The sequence below is a fragment of the Crocodylus siamensis genome, chromosome 5 (assembly GCF_052110815.1).
Source record: "Crocodylus siamensis isolate JL-2025a chromosome 5, ASM5211081v1, whole genome shotgun sequence".
Classification (NCBI taxonomy): Eukaryota; Metazoa; Chordata; order Crocodylia; family Crocodylidae; genus Crocodylus; species Crocodylus siamensis.
Window position 1 is genome coordinate 83,618,995 of NC_143399.1, and position 20,215 is coordinate 83,639,209.

Below are 20,215 nucleotides of genomic sequence, written 5' to 3' on the forward strand. Positions count from 1 at the left end.
TTTTGTAGCCAAAAAAGAAGTGAAGACTGGCATTTTCCAAGGGGTGCCTTGAGTCTAATAAGGGGTTCCTTGGGTGTAAAAAGGTTGAAAACCATTTGTTTATACTGAGACAAAGTAAGTATACAAGCCAAGTAAATTCATAGCTTTTTTTCAGTCCCAAAGCTCTTAAATGACACACACTGTATTTATTCATGTTAAAATGGTTCCTCTGTTAGAACAGCCCAATTGGGTACTACATATGACCTTTTTTGACTTTTCTCCCCTCTCTCTTTTTTCATATTGAGGTCAGTCACACCAAAAAGATCTAAGACACAGTATTATGAACAACAACCACAGCCCTCTGCAGTTCGAACTTCAATTCTGCCAATATGATTTTTGAATCATATTCTTCCACTGCATTCGAAATATCAGATCTTGCAAAGGAAAGTCAGCTAATCTCTAAACACTGTAACTAGAACTAGAACTCTGTAAATGCTTACATGGTAAATGTTTGGAAAAATTAAAAAATAGTTATGATCAGGTCATTAAAACACCCCTGTAAAAACCTCTCAGCTGTATTTTAGACCAAACCATTCCTGCAGGTCTGCCTCTACAAGAAGCAGAGAGTAATATTTAATGGGATACTCCAGCCGAGCTAGACAGAAATTCAGCACAGTCCAGAATGAAGCAGAGAAAAACTCCTAAGGATCTGCAGTTATTTAGCAGAGTCCAGAACGTCTTCAGGATTGCAGCTTTATTTATAGTTTTCTGGTAAAACCAAGAACTATGTCTCTGGCCATATTCCCTTCCACCAGCTGAATGTCTTTGAATTCCAAATGCAAAACATAACCAGGCTGCTGCTTTTGCATCTGTAGCTCCTAGTCCCATTTCTAGATAACAATTAATCTTTTCCCTGGCTTCTGGATAAGACCCTGTCTTAAATTCAAATCAACTGTGATGCTTTTTTTATGCATTCAGGAAACCTCGAACTTTCCTCAGTTACTCTCAGCATTGAAGGCACTTCCCAGTCGGGTGTTGAAAAGCTGGTCCAGAACCATAACTACATTACTGTCCCACTCAGAAATAATCCTCCTGGGGCACTCATAGAGCAAAGTGTTTCTTGTCCACAAGGTCCCCATTCTATAGGTGAAACAAGAATTTTATACTCATCACATGCATATTGTATTCTCGTTGGTCTCTAACCTCTGCTTCTGTCCTCTTTGATGCAGTCTTCCTGGAAGCTTCAAAATGTGGAAACAAGACTGAAGGTTCACAGGGAAACGCCTGAGGACACGGGTATTCTTCTTTAGGCAGCAGACATCCCATTAAAGCATAAAATATTTCTGTCATGAGAGAAGCCTGCTGTTCTAGCTCTGATAAGGGCTCATCTACATGAGACGTTACTGCTCATTTATTTAGTACTTGTATAATTAAATACTAAATAAATGCACAGTAACTGGAGTTAGTCCACAGTAGTGCCAGTGAACATCTTTTAAGTGTTCCTAACCTAATGTGGTAACTCCTTTCCTCCTTCCTTGACCTAGCAGACACCTGCAGGGACTACAGCACTTTGTTCTGGGAAGCACACCTCTCTGACTAGAGAGGAGACAAACATCACTGGAGAGAGACAGGGAGCAGGGATTTTGAGCCAGAGTCCTCAGGGCCTAATAATACCGTGCAGTAGAATATTAGCATTGCTGGTGTTGTGATGTGCTACTGCACAGTATTATTTCGCTACTGAGCAGTAGTGTCACTTAAAAGGTGTTCATTGGCACTACTGTTGACTTATTATAGCATCTCATGTAGATGTGCCCAGAGTGTCCCAAAGTAACTAATTGTTGTCTGCCTGTTCAGCTTATATGGTACCATTATAGACCAAAACATCCTAATGAAGGCAAAATTATTTTCTTATATAATTGTGCTCTAAGTGTCTTCCATAATAACTATTTTGGCAATTTAAAAAATGACAGCTAAGAAGTAAACAATTAACTTAAAATAAAAAGGAAGTCTAATAAATTCAGTAACATAGCTACATCTACATTATTCACTTTAAAAGTCCTACGTAGATTATTTTAAAAAGAGTTCACATATAAGTCTCCTATAAAACATTGATGGGACTCTGCTCAACTCCTGATAAATTTTGTTCGTGTAAATCTACTTGCAGCTTCTTACTAAGCCTTGCTGACAGAATTCAGCAGTAAAAATTGCTGTGGTAGAACATTTTCTTTGTGTAATACTAGTCAAAAGGAAACACACAGTCACATGTTATGGAAGATGCTCATCATCAAGATCATTTGAAAAATGAAAAGAGGGGCTGTTCTGATTTACAGCTGCATACACATTGGTTCATGAAGAGCACCTGTTGCATGAGAAACACATTGAGAATTGCCAACCATATGTCTTTAGCTCCTTTAAAAAACTGACATTATGAGACGCAAACCCAGGGAATAGCCATTTCTCTTCTTAAAGGTCACATGATCACAACCCACTAAAAAACTGGTACAAGAACAGAAAATGGAAACGATGGTGTAAAATCAGGCCATTCCTTAAACTTTTCTTTAAGTCCATGTTGTTGTGGTTAGAAAAAGCTGCTTTCATAAATATTACACAGACGTACAATGGAAAGCAGTTAATTATTTAAAAAATAAAATAGATTTTAAGACTGAATTGAGACTAGCGCAGAAAAAACACATATGATAGCATCATTCAGTTATCATAAATGTCTTATTTGAATAGGAATAAAAGGTTCCCAAACTTTGTTCATCTCACTTCTGTGCTAATAATGCAGATACATCTACTATGAAAGAAACTTGTGAACTGGAGATGAAGCAGTGTCTGGCTACCCCATTAGTCTCAAATTTTTCAGTAATTTTACTTAATCATACTTAAGCTGTGTTCTGTTCTCCTTGAAAATCACAGTAACAGATAAAAGATTTTAGCCTGTATTTTTGTTTAGACCACAAAAATAAAACTTTTACCTTTTAAGATTTGCAAGTTCTCCATTTGGTTGCCCTTGAAAATTACAGTGAACTGTTCCTGAATTTAAAGCCAGGCCACTCTTTATTAAAGCAGAGTAATTTCACTGACTTCAGACAGGCTTTCTGGATTTAGACTATTGCAAATGAGAAAAGAATTTGGCCACTATTGTATTTTCTGCTTTATGGCTACCATAGTTTTTTTGTTTTTTTGGAAGACTTACTTCCTTACCATTGCAGTAAATCTTATCTGTTGACATAAAGCAGATGACTGTGGACAACCTATTTGATGTGGTAAACAAAGCCAAAGTCATTGCCAAACCATCTGATTGAGTTTGAAAGAAAAGAAACATGAATACTGTGGGAAGGAGAACTCAGGGCTTGGAGCCTGCAGTGATTTTGGTAATGTAGTCCAAAAATAACCAAGAAGAATATTGCCTAAAAGGAAATACAGTACAGTATGTGGGTCTGATTCCAATTTCCCAACAGTGTAAATCAGAAGTAGCTCAACTGAGTTAATCCACTGTAAAACCAGACGCCAGAATCAAGCCCCATAGGTACATATAACTACCAGCAAGACAGTTACAGTAATGTTAAGATTTAGAGAGTTGAGCCGAATATTGATAACATTTGTTCTATTGGGGAAGCAAATGTTGTGGAAGGGTCTCCAAGGGAAGAGGTGGAAGCCTCACAGCTCATGGTATTTTATAATTAAACTAGACGAAGAACACCAAAATATAGACAGTAGATAATGATCCTGCATTTGTCATGGGATGGATAATTGGCCTGATCCAGTGTCAAAGAATATCAAAAGGCAGTTTTTCCACTGGGCACTGGATCTGATCCCACAGGCCTTTTCCTCCTGTAATTTCCATGAGTTGAATTACACAGGAAGGAAAAGAAGTCACCATCAAGCTGTAGTGGCTGGAAATATGACGTCTGCAGAGTTCAGGAGCTGATGCTTCCATTTTGGAAACATCATGCAAACGTGGCTTTTGATATACATTTTTACAGATGTAACATGTCTCCCTTAGTACAACACTGCTGGTACTTTTCAGCGTGGGGAGCAGAGGTGGGACTATAGACTCAGAAAAAACATGGACGAAAACTAATGTTTTATAGTTATTTTCTTATTTAAAAAATCCACCTTTCCTCTTAAATGAAAGATATTTAATATTAATTTTGAATTTGTGATATCTGAAGTTAAAGGATAAACTTACTATATCATCTAATAAAATCATATAAGCAAGCAAACAACCACCGTCTGTCAATTCCTCTCTCTCAACATTTAACGATACAAAGGTTGCTGACACTTTTAAAAAAACTATTGTATATAAAGAATCAATGGGAAACACATCTTAAACTTCTGAGGTCAATCAAGCTTTATAAATGAAACAATCTTCTATACTGTATTACATACTTATATTTTTCTAAAAGTAAGGACTTTCAGCTTCTGGTCTGTGCAAAAAGTATTGCCTAAATCACTTTTGGTTTTGGTTTAGGTAAAAGGTGCAAAAAGCATATTTTCTAGCGCTGTGTGAAACAGCAGCATTTCATTTTGACTTCCGTTTTGCCATTTTGAAGGGACAACATTTCATTTAACTGTTTCAAAGAACTGTTCTGTTTTGTTTCATCAAAACTGTTTCACTATTTTGACATGTTTCGATGTTTTGCCTATAGGCTATAATGGGGAATCATGAAAATGACTATAACTTTGTCATTTCATGCCTGATTTGGATGAAAATTGCAGGAATGGTAGCCCTGTCTGTGGGCATGAAGTCTGCGGAGTTTCAAGGAAATAGGTGCAGGACTTTTTCTGAAACTGCACCTCAAATTGTTCAAAGCAGAACTACTATCACTTGCTGACAGCGGCAGCTTGCTGTCAGCCTGCACACAGATTCTAGGGCCATGTCCCCTGGGAGTAGTCTGGCACAGCCCCGCAGCCCTCCCAGGGAACATGGGCCCCCAGATCCACAAGCTATCGCTGCCAGCTGGGGCCAGTGCCAGGGCTGGGTTCTTCCTGGTGCTTGGCATGGGCTGTGCCAGTCAGACTTGGGGGTTCATGCTAGCCCCAGCTGGCAGTGGCAGTCTGCTGTCATCCACATGCTCTGCAGCCTGTGAGTGTGAAGCTTTTAAAAAAAAATAAAGCCACGCACTCACCAGCTTTGGCAGCAGCGATCGGGGCCTCTGAGGGCTTGAGGCAGAGCTCCCGCACAAGCAGCGCAGGAGCAGTGGGTATTCCCCCCACCCGGCATCCGCACGGCAGCTGCACCATCGCACAGGGACTGGGGAGCTTAGCCAACTCCACCTATGATTCTCCAGCTCTCTGATCAATCCCCCAGCTCTTCCTGGGGGGCGCAGCCCCCAGATCTGCATGTGGGATTTCAGCAGGCTGTTATTGCCATCTGGGTAAATAGCCCAGAGCCACTGCCATCCCCAGCTGGCAGTGACAGCCTGCTATCATCCCGCATCAGCCGGGAACCCACCCCCTGGGAAGAGCTGGGGGAAAGATTGGAGAGGTGGGGAATCGAACCAGGAGCTAGATATCAATATCAGAGGAGTCCTTCCCCCTCCCTCTCCTTAGTTTCTGTTTAGCTGCAAGCAGGCCAGCTTTGAAACTTCTGAAATGTTTCAAATGCCCTCATTTTGTTTCAAAGCTGCTTTGAAGCCTTTCATTGCATGTCAATTTCGCTTTTTCAAGCTCAAAATGAGTCAGAAGGATTCAAAATGAAACACCCATCAAAATTTTGCACAGCCCTAATGTGTTCTTCATTTGAACTACTTCAGTGGTGCTCAATCTTTTCCCCCTGCTAGGCCATATACATGATGTCCTGTCTGCTCATGGGCCAAATCTGGCTGGCATAGAGGGATCCAATCTGGCTGTGCAGGGCAGGGTGGTAAGTGGGGGCTGCCAGGCCTCAATCTATTTGTGTTGGAGGAAGGGGGCATGGCTTGAGCCTGATTCAGCCATGTGAGGAAGGGGGCATGGTCTGCTCAATCTAGCCACATGGGGGGACAGCATGTGGCCCAGCCCCGATCTGGCCATGTGGGGGAGGGGGAGTGGCTCTACTCCAATCCAGCTGCACATGGCTTGGGAATTTGGCAGTGGGAGAGGTGGCAGTATTAATTGCTACTACTCTCCTACCACCAAATTTCCTCACTTGCAGGGCATACCACAGGCTGGATGTCGTTCTTTAGGCCTAATTTGGCCTGTGGGTCATGGGTTGAGCAGCTTTGAACTAATTCATTCAAAGAGTTGAAGCAGAAAATGTGAGTTGAAAAAGTAGGGCAGTCCCTGGATATGGACAAACATGCTTTTTATCTGCTTTAAAAGAGGAAGGAGAAGATGGTGCTTAGAGAATGCAGCAGCTGTTAAAATCTAATTTATGTATACCTTATTGTGTATCAATCCTGCATCCTGACAGCTTATATTTGTATCCTTTGATATCATTACATTTTTACATCTGTCTGTACCTTAAGCAGCCTTCACAGGGAAAACTGAAGTTAGAAGCTAAAAGGCCTGGAATGTCTAGATGTCATTTTGGCATTATGCAGTGGAGGTTATACATTTTGGAACATCAATGTACCTTGAAAAAACAGGGTGTGAGCAAAGCACACAATGTGTAGGAGCATCCTGTGGATTTCAAACCCTCATTTAATTGTTAATTTGTCTTTTGGCAAATATTTTGACATTCAGTTAACCAGGCAGCCCCTCTGCATATCCAGAAACAGATGAAATAATATTAATGAAGCATTGGTATAGGTAAAATATCCTCTTAAGAAGGTAAGTTGAAAGTAGACCACCTCACTAATGCAGCCAGAACTAGTGCGGAGAACTATCTGGTTTAAAGTATTTATAAGACCGACACTAAAGCAAGCATGTAGTGTAAAACCAGGCCAGAACGGAGATGAAGACAGAGGTCATTAGAAGGCGGCATGTTGGGAATCAGGATAGAATACTGTGAGATAATGTCATTTTTCCTTTTGGCTGTTATGCATTCTCCAGTTCCTAGAAATTAAACATAGAAAACAAAAGGGCAAATGCAAAAAGGTTTGAAAAATCTGAAGTGTAGCAACCCCAGAAGTAATTCGTCAGTGTGTCTGTCTTTCTTTAACCATACAGGAAGACTCAATTCAGGATCATTGCAGAGTTAAAGCAGTAAAATGAAAATTATTTCTTCTATTTAGTCAAAATGCATCTCCCTAATGAACTGTTAACACCTCCTGCATATGCTTTGACAAAGGGTCTCTGGCCATATCAGTAGTGAAAAAAATAGAGCCCAGAACCACACAAGACATTCCATGCAGAGCAGCTGAAGTCCCAAACTGTACTCACATTAAAGATGCTTTAAAAACAGCCTCCTGTTCATTGGCCTGTAACACCAGGGGGCTGCCAGGCTTGAAATCTCTACAGATCCAGCCAATAAAATGTAACAAAAAACAAGCATGAATGAGATGTCAGATGAAATGATGCAATGGGGATAAATCCAATGGGCACTCAGGATTATGAGCATCTGTTATGTTGAATGTGACAAGATGCAGTCTATGATATGAGAGTATCCTCTATTCTGAAGAAGAGATCTTTTGAATAGATACTCAACATTAGGTCTTGTAGGTAGGAAGCTCCTACAGGATGAGTGGACTCCTAGGCTAGGGACAGACATTACACATAAATTGGTTTAAGTGATCAGAAACTGGTTGAAACCTGTAACAGAACAGATATTCAGTGCACATAAACCAGTTTGAGATAAACCTGGTTGAATGTAGTATTAGACGTAACTGATTTGGCTCAAACCGATTTATGCAATGTCTGTCTCAGACTCCTTGCTGCTTTAAGATAAACCAGACTCCCCCAGCAACGAGGATGCTTTCTGGGCTGCACTGGGCAGGGCTCTCTGCTCCACAGCAGGGCTGGCCCCTTCCCTCTGCTCCCCCTGCCTGGCTTCCCCCTGCCCTACCCCCACCCCTTGATGCTTATGGAGGAAATCCCCTCCTCACCCTCTCCCATATCCCACAGCATAGACCCCAGCCTCATGAACCCGAGGCATGCTAGCTTGTGCAGAAGTGTGTATGTCTCTAATTCTACTGGGACAGGCAGACAGAACAGTGACTGCTTAGGGTTGTTTGGAGCTAATCAACAGGTCAGCTGGTAAGCTATTTAAGAAGAGTTTGAAGTAATGGAGAGAGGCTATCGTTTTTCTGATCCGGTGATATACATTGTTATCAGGCACCTGCTGGCTTGCTTGCCTGTCAGTTTGCTGCAGACAGTATAAAAAACCAGGGAGGGAGATTGAAAAGCTCAGTATCATCAACAGATGCATGCACTTCCCATCCCCTCCTCCCCTGGCCTCAGAGTGTTAGCATGGGGGTGGGGTCTGGCAACACTCCCAGCCCTTGAACAGCGAGTGGGGAAAAGTCTGGGATGGTGCAAGCAGACCTCCCTAATCAGAATGTCCTGCCGGGGCCTGACCATGCCACCTGCCCTCAGCTCAGCACTGTGCAAGAGATGGAAGGGCTGCTCTAGTGTCCCTTGGCTTCTAGCCAGAGCCGCTGCAGGCATGTGCCTGAATTTCCTCAGTCCAGAGAGAATTTCTGTCTGGTTACAAACTGGTTCACCCTAGCCAGGTTAGACTAACCTGCAAAGATTGAATCAATTCAGGCTCAGGCTTTGTGAATGTGTGTCCCTAGCCTTAAAGCTTCAAGACCATCTACTGTAGTTTTGATCAGAAAAACTTGAAATTCCACAAGCAAGAAGGTGAACTTTTTTGGATGTGTGCATTCATTTGCATGCTTCATGAAACAACTTGCACCTCATTTTCAGAGGTGCTGAGAGTGAGATAAATGGTTCCTTCCCCGTTCCTGAAAATGCCTTGTCCAAACCAAATAGAATGGTTTAGCAAAGGAAATTCATAAACCCATAGGCTTTCATTTTTATCTCAATAGCAAGAAATAGTGCAGAGCAGAGACATAACTAGCAGTGTTCACATATCCTGGGCAAAACCCTGTCAGAGTGAAGTGGGTGGAGGGCACCAGGCCCCCGTTTTACCTGCTGTTGGGACTCAAAGTCCATGGCTGTTGCTGCTGTGGCACAGTCTGCCTGTTCTCACTGCTGTTCCTATAGCAGGACTGCAGTAATGCTAAGCCCAGATGTTGCTATTGTTGCCATAGAATATTCTCTCCATAAGGCCACCATTCTGGCACCCCACCTGGTTTGGCACCCAGTTTGTGCCCCGCTTACCCACCCTAGGGTAACACTATTGGTGCAGATCATTTTCTAGGCAGGACTGACCAGTTAGCTTTGACTGACCCTGTGCCACCAACCCCTTCCCCAGATGGCCATTATTTCACTTTCATTAATTATTAAATGTAATATCAGGGGCATTGGTTTCAACTGTTCATCCTTGAAAGAAAATATTCATTTTAGAATATAGCTTGGAAAAAGAAAATGTCACAGCAAAACTCATTCCAAAACACACACCAAAAAATGTTTGCATCAATACAACAAAAGAAATCTTGAAAGTTACAATTTCCCTGCTCATAGAGTTGGAATCTTCTACTAAATGGATATATATATATATATATATAGGCTGACAAGTCTGTCCATGTATTACAGTGGACAACAAAATCTATAAAAAAGGGTTCTACCCTCTGAAGTTTCTTTCTGATGCTGTTTGTACCTATTTCTTGGGGAAAATGATGATAAAGAGCTTGAGAATGTATTCATTTTATAGATTTCTTTGAAAGTTTGTGTTTTTCTGAAGATTAATAAAATCTGACACGTATTCCTTGCCTGAATTCACAGGAAGGATATGCATATAACTATAAGGATCGAACAAATGCACCTAGTATTCTACAGAGCTGTCTTTTAAATCGCCAGTAGTTTTTTGCTTTTCAACTCAACAGGCATTTTATCAAGAGAAAGTCAGAAACAGAAAAAAAAAGAACAGAGAAAATGCAATGTAATTAAGAAATATAGCATGATCATAGTCAATAATGTTAAATGAATGTAATGGAAAGGTGCAATAACAATTGAAAAACCTTCCTGCCTAAGCCACTTACTTCTCACTAAGATCTTCAATGTGTTGACCATGGCCTAACATGAAGTTTGGACTCATCTGGCTGCAGGGACTTGCAGGAGCAGATAAAGTGCTCTTGACATTTTGGACTGAATGTCTCCGGCTTCTTCTCCGTTCTAACCCCCTTCGTTCACTAGAGCCAACACTAGCTCTTCTTCTGTCCCTGCGGCCACTGGGTGGGGGTTCAGCATTCTCATCTCCATCCTCATGCCTCAGCGTCATCTGAAAGGAGCAAGGAGTGAGGCTTTCCACACATCTTTTTACATTTCATATGTTCACATGTTTAAAATACTCTTGCATTTTAAAAATTAGTCTGCAGCCATATCTCATCCCTAACCATCATCACTCATCACTCCAAGTATGACTTGTTTCTTTTGGCTATGAAAAGTTGATGACAGGATCATATACATGCATAATATTCCTCTTACAATCACTGTTCCAACAACTGTTCTTCTTTCATTGCTAAATATTTGTCTAGGTGATAATATTGTCATTATATATAGAGCCCTCTCATCTAGACAAGTGTTTTGCAAAAGTTTCATCTGGGGTTTCCAAAGGGGCCTAAGGGAATTAGATGCTTAACTCCCAATATTTCAATAAGATATGGGAACCTAATTCTTTGAAAATCTTTGCGTGAAATTGCAGCCTTACAGAAATAAATGACAAAATTCATATTGACTTCTACAGAGTCAAGATTAAATCCTCAGTCTGGAGACATTAATGTTCACATCACCAACAAAGTCAAGAAGGTATTATCATCATCTTCCATCTATAATATGAATCATAGGGAACCCGTTTTATAGACAGTAACATTGAACCTCAAAGTAATTGATCAGAAGTTCAATAAGAAATTTGTAAGAGAACTGAGAACAAAACCCACATCTCTTCACAGTCAGTCATACCATTTGATTTTTCCTGCTCTGGCACACAGATATATAAAGGGCATATTAGAGAAGTTACATACCATGTACTACTTCTGATCTTTACTAACGCTGCTACAAAAGGACCACACTTAGGGTATTTTTACACGTGATCTGGGAGGCACAGGGGGCACTTTAATTAGGAAGCCATGCTAATTAAAGCACCCGAGCATCACATGTATCAGTGTCCCCACGCTGAAAAATGGTGATGGGGCACTTTGAATGAAAGCTTATCGAACGAACTTTAGTTCAAAATACCCCACCCACCATTTTTCAGCACAGGGACATTGATGCATGTGATGTTAGTCTGCTGGAGTGCATTAGTTTCTGTGCACAAGCAGGCTTGATAAATCGAGTCGCTCTGACATGCTGGATTTCCAGTGTGTTTGAGCAGGCTCCCTGCACATATATAGGAGCCCTTAGTGACTAAATCCTTTAATATCTCTATCTGGGTTTTTTTGGCACTCGATTTGTTTTTATATCTATGAAAGCAAGAAAATGTGTTCTGCCAGCAGGATTCACAAAGGATTAAAATAAATGCTTGTGCTTCTGGGCTGGATTCTCTACAAAACCACACAGGCTACAGTGGGGTGTGGAACAATGGTGGGAAGCTGGACATCTTCTGCCAACTTTTTTACCTGCTTCTCTTCTGACACTGGACTATAACAGGAACAACTCTGTTTAACATAATCAAGTTGTACTAGTGTAAATATGGTTAAGCAAGAAGAGAATCAGGACTACCACCACTAAAACTGAACATTGTGGCAAAGAAAGAAACTATATTTCAGTGCACCCTAATATGAATTCCCATGCACTTTGTATCATTTTTGGCCTTAAGAAAAAGCCATCTGAAAATGCTCTAATCATTAAGAAACCACATATCCTATCTGTGCACATAAATATTTCACAAGTGGTTATTTTATACTTATGCAGTGCATGTGGAGTCAGTCATTCATTACCCAATTCCTACAAAATGGTAGGAATGGATCCAGTATAAACTCGTAAACAAGGACTCACTGGGCAATCAATTGTGAAGAGAGCTGTATTCATGGAATTGATCTAGACTGAATATTTTTATCATACTGAATACTTTTGCATATGGAAAGAACTTTTACGGACTTTGGGAGCTAGATGTGTAACTAGCAGTCTGAGTAACAGTCTTAATTGTAGACAGAATTGCCTCTGAAGAGGCTAGTAAATGTGTCACTTTACCTTGCAGAATAACCCATGTCTAGTATGAAATGCATCTGTCCTGTATGTAATCAGATACTGCAGTAGGTCACATATACCAATGTGAAAAACACTTCCAGCAACCAGATATTTCTTTAAAAAAATAAAATTGATAACCAAGTTTCACCTAGGCTGTTCCCCCCACCCCCAAGCTTTGAAGTTTGCGCAAGCTGTAAGATGCATAAAACAGGGCATGTTATGTTACCTCATAAATGTTAAACTGTTCAACTAAGTCCAAGTCTGTTCCTTTCTTGTTCAAGTGTCTCTGTGAAATAGTTTCAATGCCTAACTCTTCCAGACAGTCCACCACGTCATAGAAAGAGTCTTGATCTGGCAACCCTGAGAGTGTCTGAGAAGCAAAAGAAAAACATTTCAATCTCTGTGTTTTAAAATGATTAAACAAAGGTATATGTTTTTGTAAGTGGCAGTGTGTAGGATTTTTGATTAAACAAAAAAACAAAGGGTGAGATTGGAGAGATATAGCTAAGGGAAAAAAACCCCACAGAGGGGCATACATTTTAACAAACAACTTCACACAATTTGTAAATATCTGAATAATTGGCAACATAAATCAGTATTAGCAGTCCATACACAAAGACCAAAAAAGTAGGTCTTTGAGACAAACTACTTGGATAATTTGTTGCTTCATTTAAGTATAGAAAAAAAGAAAAGAGAATAAATGGAGCAACGAATTATGCACAGGCACTCTGCACGTGTGGCATGCAGAAGGTCAGGGAGGAGACAGGTAGCGCAGCAGCTTACAGGGCAGGAAGCAGGAAGCAAAGTAGCAGATCAGGCAGGGGACGGGGATTGGAATGGGACTTGGGGAGGGCATGGGGTTAATTTGTGGCATGCCTGCCAAAAGGGTTAGCCCCCACTGTGTTAAGGTATCAGGCCCAAGGATGTCCAGCAGAGAGAAAAAAAGATTAAATGAAGATTGGCAAAGGTGTCTTCCTGACTATTCCTGTCTTGGCATCCTTAAGAAGGTGGAGCATGAAGCTGACTGGTGCTAGGTCACCAAGAAATATCTGTCTTCTGTTTCAAGCCCTTGGGTAGAACTCATTTTGCTAAAGCACAAGCTGCTCAGTTCTTACAGAGCTGTTACCTTTCCCTTTCCCTTCTGTCTTACTAAAAGGATGACAGTAACATAGAGGCACACCTTATCAACTAGCTGAATCAGAAGTGCTCAAGTTTTCATAAGCCACAGCTTACTTCATCAGATCTCTGATTCAGTCAGTCTGTAAGTTGCATTTCTACCTTGCCTTCTGCCTGACTTCAGAATAACATGGCTAACTACATCTTACTGTGAAAAGGATTATTATCTACCTTGACTAGTGTGATTTCTTTGAAGGATTACAATATATCTAAAGCATTTCTAGTTGTGGAGCAAACATTTACCAATAAGATTAAAGGTGTTCACAGCCATTAGAATATATATTTTAGTAACAGTATTCTTTAATTTTTGTGGCATGCCTGCCAAAAAGGCTGGCCCCCACTGTGTTAAGGTACCAGGCACAAGAATATCAAGCAGAGAGAAAAAAAAGATTAATCAGGAAATAGCAAAGCTGTCTCCCTAATGATTCCTTTCTCTTCATCCTTAAGGAGAAAAATTCACATTTTCATTGTTACGGCATATTGAGAGAGAGAGCTTCTCTCACTGTAGTTGTTTTGCCGGTGTTTCCAGCATACTGAGAATTAATGTGATATTGCTCTTCTGCAACAAAGCCAGAGAGCACCGTGTATTGCATTGTGCCACTACAGTCTGGTAAAGAGGATGGCAATATGTGATCAATCCCCTACTATGGCCTAACAACATGACCACATGCAGGAAGATGAGCTGCTAGAGGGAGACGTGTTTAAGCACAAATGGAACAAACTCCCTTCCTTTCTGTGGCCCAACACCTTGCGCAGCCATTAACCATTAAATAAGGAGAAGTGCTAAAACCCTATTCTTTGATTCTGCAATGTTTTACCCCACTTTGCATTGCTGTTAATCATGAACAGGGGAAGAACAACAGAGAACTGGGCCCAAGTAGATTAAGAGGCTAATTCTGTTGCTCTTGCTAATGCTGAGCAGCACCTTTTTGTGTGTATTGGGCAACTTATCATGCTACACATGACTAATTCAAGTTAATGGAAACACTAACCTGACATCAGCTGAGGTGTGAACTGAAAGCACAACAGTTATTTTGCACTTGGTCACTATGTACCACAAGTACACCATGTAGCATAAGTACCCTTTTGTGATTTGGCTCAACCCACCTTTAAAGGGTAGTGGGACATAAAAGGGATTTCATGAATTGCTAGTGAAGAATAGCTATTCTGGGCTATATAGATGAATTTCAGAGTGGCAGAATTAGTATCTGAGTCATTTAAATGAGACAATGCTAATGACATTTTTTTCAGTACAAGAAAATAGGCTTGAAGTGGAATCAGTAACAGTGGAGTCTCTCTCACTGCTTATTTTTCTTAAAGAAATATCTTTTCCAGTCATTACAGGATAATAATCAAGGGTTAATCTTATGTTTGTGGTGTGGTCTAGTCAGCCTTCTGTATCCTAGGAGTGCTCAGCATGTATATAAACTAGGGGAGCACTGACACGGATTTTGGGGGCTGATATCGATAGCCAATATTTAAGGAGGCATATTGGACAATCTGATCCAGTTTTTGATATAGCTGCCTCCAGCTGGTAAGTCTGGTGTGGTGGAAGGGGTGGGGGGAGGGAAGGGGCATAGGGGAGTAGATCAATGCCCCCAAGGCGAAGAAGGGAGGGTGCAGAGGCAGGTGCTGCCCAACGGGATGGGGGGGCCATGGGACAAAGCCATGGCTCCTTGTGGGGCAGCTCCCACCGCAGCTTGAACTCTGGGATGGTGCAGTGGGGGGCATGTGCCCCCAGATCCTGGTGTGGGGGGCAGGCAGGCTGCAGCTGTGGGCTTGAGCCAGTGCTGCATGGGGCTCTTCTCAGCAGGGGAGGTGCTAGGAGAGGGCTGCAGCCACAAATTTTGCTGCAGCTCTGCTCCTAGTGCCGCCGCCAGCCGCCTCACTTAATGCTCTGCTTCCACCCACATGCTGGGAAAAGCCAGGCCTGCAGTGGGCAGTGGTGCAGGGCTGGGAGTGGAGCTGTGGTAAAATCTGCAGTGGCTGCAGTCGCTTCCCAGCACTGCAGGTGCCCACTCCGAGCCTCGCCCCCACTGAGAAGAGCCCCGTGCAGCGCCGGCTGCAGCCCGTCCTGCCCTGATCAGATCCGGGTGCACGTACCTGTCCTGTGGCCTCCTGCAGCGGCAGGAGCCAACCCACTACCCAACGAGCCGTGGCTCCATCCTGCGCTCACCCCACCCCAGCTGGACAGCGCCTGGCCCTGCCCCCTCCCTCCCTCACCACAGGGGGGTTGATCTGCCCCCACTATGTCCCTTCCCTTCCTCCTCCCCTTCTAACTTACCAGCTGGAGGCAGCTCTCCATGCTGCAGGCTCTGCTCTATGCATTTAGCAGGCATTTATTGGCCAAATTATTTGCCTCATTGGGCTGATACCCAATATAGATAATTTTATTTATATTGGTACTGATCCAACATTGGACCAATGTATTGGGGCATCTCTAATATAAATGCTTTAAAGGTCACGGTTACAAAACAAAGCTCCCCATTCAGGAAAGTGTTCTTCTTCACAACAATGCTTAAACATAGGGTTATGTCCCACTAATGACAATGCGACTTCCATATGTGACTTATCATATTTACTCAAATACAAGATGACCCTGAATGCAAGCTGAACCCCTAATATGTGTAATTCTACACATGGACAATGTACAAATGTATTATCATTTTCTATGTATGGAATCTAACTTTTGGAAGATCATCTTAAATTCAGCCTCACTCACTACTGCAGGTGGTGGAGGGGAAGACGTGATAAGGTGGCCAGTAATGGGGCAGACAGTTGGGGAGCATGTGGTAGGGCAGGTGAGGGGCAGGCAGTGACAGAATTGGGCAGCTTGCCTCCTGCTGCCTGTCCCCCCACCCAACTTACCCCCCATTGTGCTTCCCTCCCACAACCCCAGGTTTTCCCAGTTCTCCTTTCACATTCCCCACTCCTCTCTCCATGCCACTTCTACCACCCCAGCCTTGCCGCACTCCCTGTCCCAAAGTTTCTCTGCCCTCACCTGCTCCTCAACACCCACCTTACCTTTGCTCTGCACTGGCAGGCTCCATCCTTGCTGCAGCCCAGGGCACAGAGCTTAGCTCCTACCTGGCCCAGTGACCAGCTCCAGCACAGGAAAGGTAAGGAGGAGCGTAGCAGAAGGGGAGAGACAGGGGGAAGCAGCATGGTGGAGGAGAGACTGGGGGTTGTGGGGGAGGAATGGCAGGTCTGCGGGGGGCAGGGGAGAGCAGGCAACAGCTGTGGCTGCAGCTCCAGCCCTGGCTTGAGGCTGCAGCTGCAAGCCCCCCACACCAACCTCCCTCCTCCCCCCTCCTCCATTGCTTCCTCATGCTCAATTGTAAGGTGAGGGTTTTTCCTCTCTAAGGTATGTAAGTTATATGGAGGCGGGGATGGGAACTTCATTTTCTAATCCAGTAAATACGGTAAGTTTTTCTTATATCACTGAAAATATACAATATAAACATATCAGTTCTTCTCTGAACTGGAACCTAATAAGGGACAGTTTCCTGTGGATTCAAGAAATGAAAACACTGCATTGGAATTTGGAGGTACCTTTAAAACAGTCTGGGCCCTACATACTTAAGAAATTACCTTCTCCCTTTCACCCCTTTGTGATCCCTCAGGTGAGCTGAGAGTAAAACCCCTTGAAGTACTATTAATGTGGTAAGTCTGCTTTGAAAAAAACATGTGGGGGTTCATTCTTGCCAGTTTCTCCCCAGGGCTGGAACTTTGTCCCTCTTGAGGTCCACCAGAGCCCAAGTCTGGACATCTTTCAGAAGGTCTGTAAAAAGCCCAAAAGCTTGTCTAACATCTCTCCCAACTACGCATATGTCCTAAAATGATATTGCATATAATCCTTGCCACTCACTCTTTTCAGGAAACTTTTATTGGTAGGTGTCTGTTTAAGCCTACCAGCAGTGGAAATCCAATCACCACTTCATGCATAGTGGATTAGAGTGAACAATGATGATTTCCTATACTCTTCAAATATTCTTCCATTGCTGTATTTGTGCTTAAGTTCCTCAATCCATCTCAAAAGGCAAACAAAGGAAAATGAAATGAAATCTCTGCTGTTACAGACCAGGGCAAAAGAAGAACTTCGCTGCCTATAACAGAGACATTTTAAATAAATGGACCACAGTGGGAGGGCATCAGCAGTGCCTATATCCTAGCATGCCAGGGAAAATACGAGCAAGAAGTGAGCCTTGCAATCAGCTGCGGCAGGTTCATGTACAAAAGCCCAGGAGATAAGATCCTAGATCTTTCCCTACTCTGTCCTTTGAGAGGACAAAGCCAGGAAAAGAAGGGGAGGATCCAGAGGGGTTTGATGGTGTGTTAGCACCCCCTTTTCATCACTGCTGTGCCTAGTAGCTTGAGTATAGAGGGAACCCCAAGAGTGCTCCTGTCCCACTCCAGCTGTGGGTTGCAGCTGAATGGGATACCAGGCCTGGTAGAGGATAGTGGCAGCAGCAAACAGGTTGCTTCTTCCTGCATCTGTGCTCTGCTGCTCTGCCCCATGTTCCCCACTAGCCAGGAGCAGATGCTGGAAGGAGAAACCTGCCCCATGCTGTAACTGCTGTCCCTGGCTGATGCAGGCATTGGCGGGGGGGGAGGGGCAGGGGAGCCCCAGAGCTGCTCCTGTGCTGCTCCAGCCATAGGCATGGGGTAACAGACTTGACTGAACACAGTGGCAGCAGCATATAGGGTCCTTCTTCTAGGACCTGCTCCCAGCCAGTGGAAAAGATCTGGGTGGAGAGTGTCTGGGCAGGAAGCCCGTGCTAGGAGGAGGAACCTGCCCCCAGCTGTGCCTGGCTCTCCTCACAGCCCTGGCACTCCTCACAGCTCACTGCTGGAGTGGCTTTGGGCTCCCCCAACACCTGGGTCAGCTGGGGACAGCCTCAGCAGTGAGTGGCAGGTGGGACTCCTCCTTCATCCATTTTCTCCCTGCCTGGCTTCCCAGTGTACCCTGCTGACCCAGAGGCTCCAGCCACACCTTGCCTTCATTGTCACCCCATGGTCTGAGGTGCAGTGTAATGCACCTCCCTTTAGGAAATCCTGGTTCCACTCATGAAAAAACTGCCAATCATCACTTAAAGGTGAGCAAAAACTGAGCATGGACTTCAAGATCTGTTCTGTATTTAGCAAAAATATAATAGTGAGATCAAGCTTCCATGCAAAACAAAAAAAGTTCCATGGAAAGATTATATTATAGTCTATAAGGCTGTAAAAACTTCATAAGAACATACTGGGAGTATGTGTTTGTGGTTATGTGTTATGTTATGTTATGCTGTCACTAGATATGGGCCAAAATTAGGATTTTGAGGTGAATCTCTTCAAAATTTAGGTATACAAAGGAACCTTGGAGGTAAACACACAGATCACTTTCTGTGCTTCTACTTAGGATGGTTCTGGGATAAGTCTAGACCTGCAGAAGGGCCTGTGATTTGGTGTAGCTGACATTTCACAAGACACTGCTATGCAGTTTCATTCACCTGAAAATGTTGGCAACATTTTGAGAATAGTTCATTTAGCATAATTTCTGGTTTTGTTATCAAGAACAACTCTTTCAGACCAATTCCAAATCCTGGCATATCCCTATAGTTGTACCCCAAGTCCCATCTATAGTTTGAGCTATGTGTAATAGTAACAATCCCAAAGGAAAAGAAGGTAAAAGCAAACACAAAATAAAAATGTACTTGTTTCACTGGAGCTCAAGAAAGAAAAGCCTCTCTAAACAACATTTTTAGATGATAGATCTTGTTAAACCATAAATATATAAAATTAGTAATATTCACATCACTACATATATTCAGCTATCTGTTCTTTAAAAAAAAAATTAGACCCAATTCCAACCCAGCTGCTTGTTGAAAGGGTAGTTGTCTTTAGGATAGGGAATTTCTTATTCAGACTCCTGGATGCCACCATAAGCATCTTATTTTTTTATTATTATTCATTTTATTTTTATTGTTGTCATGTCTTTTGCCATTTACAAGATATTAATAACATGGAAGAACTACACAGACTATGAGGTCTCCAGTCCAGTGTTAATAAAGATAACTAGATAGATATGCAAAGCCTAGTTTCATATATACAACACTGCATATATGCAGTATATATTTGCATATATATATAACATATATATATATGCAAATATATAATGTTGTATATATGAAACTAGGCTTTGCATATCTAGCTACCTATCTATGTTAACACTGGACTGGAGACCTCATAGTCTGTGTAATTCTTACACACACACACAGCCTAGTTTCATATACAACGCTCAACACTGCTTGGATTGGTGTCTAAACAGTGAGAGCCACTAGATGGCTCACAAACTGTATGAAGAAGTACTACCCAATCTATTATAGTGGTAGGTCAAGATGCCTAAGAACATTAGCTAACTTTTCACTGCTTTCAGCTTGAAATAAATTTGTCTTGTGAGCCATTTCTGAAGCATTTGGTGTTGGCCAACGTCAGAAACTGGATGTTGGCCTAAACAGATCAGTATGGTGCAGTACAGTAATTCTTACGTTCCTAAAAGTATCACAGGCATGCCTGGTCATGGGCAGCCAGGTCTGGGGGTCACCCAGGGTCAGAAGAAGCAGCCAAGATCTGAGGCAAATGTGCAGATTTTGTGTACAGGGAATCCAGAAGATCTGTCTGGGGACTGCAGATCTAGAGGGTTGGGCAGAGCAAGAGGTCCCGAGGCCAGCTAGACTGCATATGCAGGAGACCAACTCATAGTCAGGTTAGGGAGCCAGAGTCAGGCCAAACTCAAGATCCATGGGCAAGACAGGTCGGGTAGCCAGATAATCTGTCAGAGAGCAGGTAGAGGCACTAACCAAGAGTGAGGAATCTTGAACACAAAATTGAGTCTTGT

The 20,215-nt window shown here is 42.7% G+C and overlaps 1 protein-coding gene across 11 annotated transcripts in view; it reads right to left on the reverse strand.

The window, feature by feature from the left end:
* Positions 1-20,215, reverse strand: part of FHOD3 (formin homology 2 domain containing 3) — a 642,552-nt gene that overhangs the window by 164,670 nt on the left and 457,667 nt on the right. For all 11 annotated transcript variants that reach the window (XM_090049608.1, XM_090049605.1, XM_090049607.1 and 8 more), the window contains exons 9-10: positions 12,386-12,529; positions 10,014-10,252 (exon numbers count right to left, since the gene is read on the reverse strand). In XM_090049608.1, coding sequence (XP_089905734.1) covers positions 10,014-10,252; positions 12,386-12,529 — 383 coding nt within the window. The remainder of the gene's footprint in view (positions 1-10,013; positions 10,253-12,385; positions 12,530-20,215) is intronic.